The sequence below is a fragment of the Cucurbita pepo genome, chromosome LG02 (genome assembly GCF_002806865.2).
Source record: "Cucurbita pepo subsp. pepo cultivar mu-cu-16 chromosome LG02, ASM280686v2, whole genome shotgun sequence".
NCBI classification, from domain to species: domain Eukaryota; kingdom Viridiplantae; phylum Streptophyta; class Magnoliopsida; order Cucurbitales; family Cucurbitaceae; genus Cucurbita; species Cucurbita pepo.
In genome coordinates this window covers 10,622,554-10,623,590 of record NC_036639.1, presented here as the reverse complement: position 1 = coordinate 10,623,590, position 1,037 = coordinate 10,622,554, and the positions used below count along the sequence as shown (strand labels likewise).

The 1,037-nt window shown below is 42.8% G+C and overlaps 1 protein-coding gene across 1 annotated transcript in view; it reads right to left on the bottom strand.

The window, feature by feature from the left end:
* The window catches only part of LOC111788459 (laccase-4-like), a 6,152-nt gene extending 5,471 nt beyond the window's left edge, over positions 1-681 (bottom strand). Inside the window, exons 1-3 of the mRNA XM_023668792.1 lie at positions 646-681; positions 444-511; positions 96-394 (exon numbers count right to left, since the gene is read on the bottom strand). Of these exons, the coding sequence (XP_023524560.1) occupies positions 96-394; positions 444-511; positions 646-681 (403 nt within the window). The remainder of the gene's footprint in view (positions 1-95; positions 395-443; positions 512-645) is intronic.
* Between the last annotated feature and the right edge of the window lie 356 nt (positions 682-1,037).

The following is a 1,037-nucleotide window of genomic DNA, read 5'->3' as shown; positions in this document are numbered from 1 at the left end:
AATTACAATTCCGAGCTGCAGAAGCAAAATTCCAATCTCTTGGGCCTGAACTATAGGTTGCCACCGCCATTTTCCGCCTTTAGACCACCACCAACCCCCTCCTTTTCCGTGCTTCTCCCTCCTTGGATTGGACGAAGAACCAGAATTCGTTGTGTTCTTATTAACCCCCTGAGTTTCGCTAGGTTTAGCTTCACTCTTCTCCCCTGAACCACCTGTGGAATCACTATCTCTACTATTTGCACATACCCTGATACTCCTCGACCCGAAATTCCCCGCGAAACCTCCCCAAAGATTGAATCTATCCGAGTTTTTCGAAGGCGCTAATCTATACAACTTTACAGAGGGAAAGGGCACCAAATTCAGAAGAAAACGATTTGAATCCTGGTGATATACCCTGGATTTACAACGGAAAACCCCCAATCCATTCCAACAACGTAGATTACAATTCGAATCGAGATGAAACTTGGTTCGAATTACCGGACTTAAAGACTCTACCGATAACATTTCGGAACTGCAGAATCCGAAAACAAAATCAAAATCTCCGAATTGAACTATGTATTTTTCCTAATTTTTTAATCTATACTAAAAAAACAAAAACAAAAACAAAAAAACCCTATGGACGTGAGCAGTGTGTCACGGTCATGCCTGTCCAGGGCCTGTTGCCCATGGCCGCATGCCCATGACAAGCCAAACCCTTGTCATGTCTTTTCATTCTAGTATTTTTCCCTTTGTAATTCTAGAGCGTATGACACCTCAAGAAAATCATGTCTAGGCCTGCCAGAACTAAAATGGCCCAGAATGTACTATAGGGGGATATGACTAGTTGTCAACTTCTCCCTACCCAAGGTTATATATGCTAAGCCGTTGTTATCTTTCTTTTGCTTGCTTATATAACGTCTCTTTCTAAAATCTCTCTTTCAAAAATCTCTCTCTCTCCTCGTTTTCTAAAACCTTCTTTTAAAACCGAGGCTAGAGGCTCGACCGTACGTCGCTTGGCCGTAGGCGACGCAAGAACAAATTGGCTGAACTCACTTGTC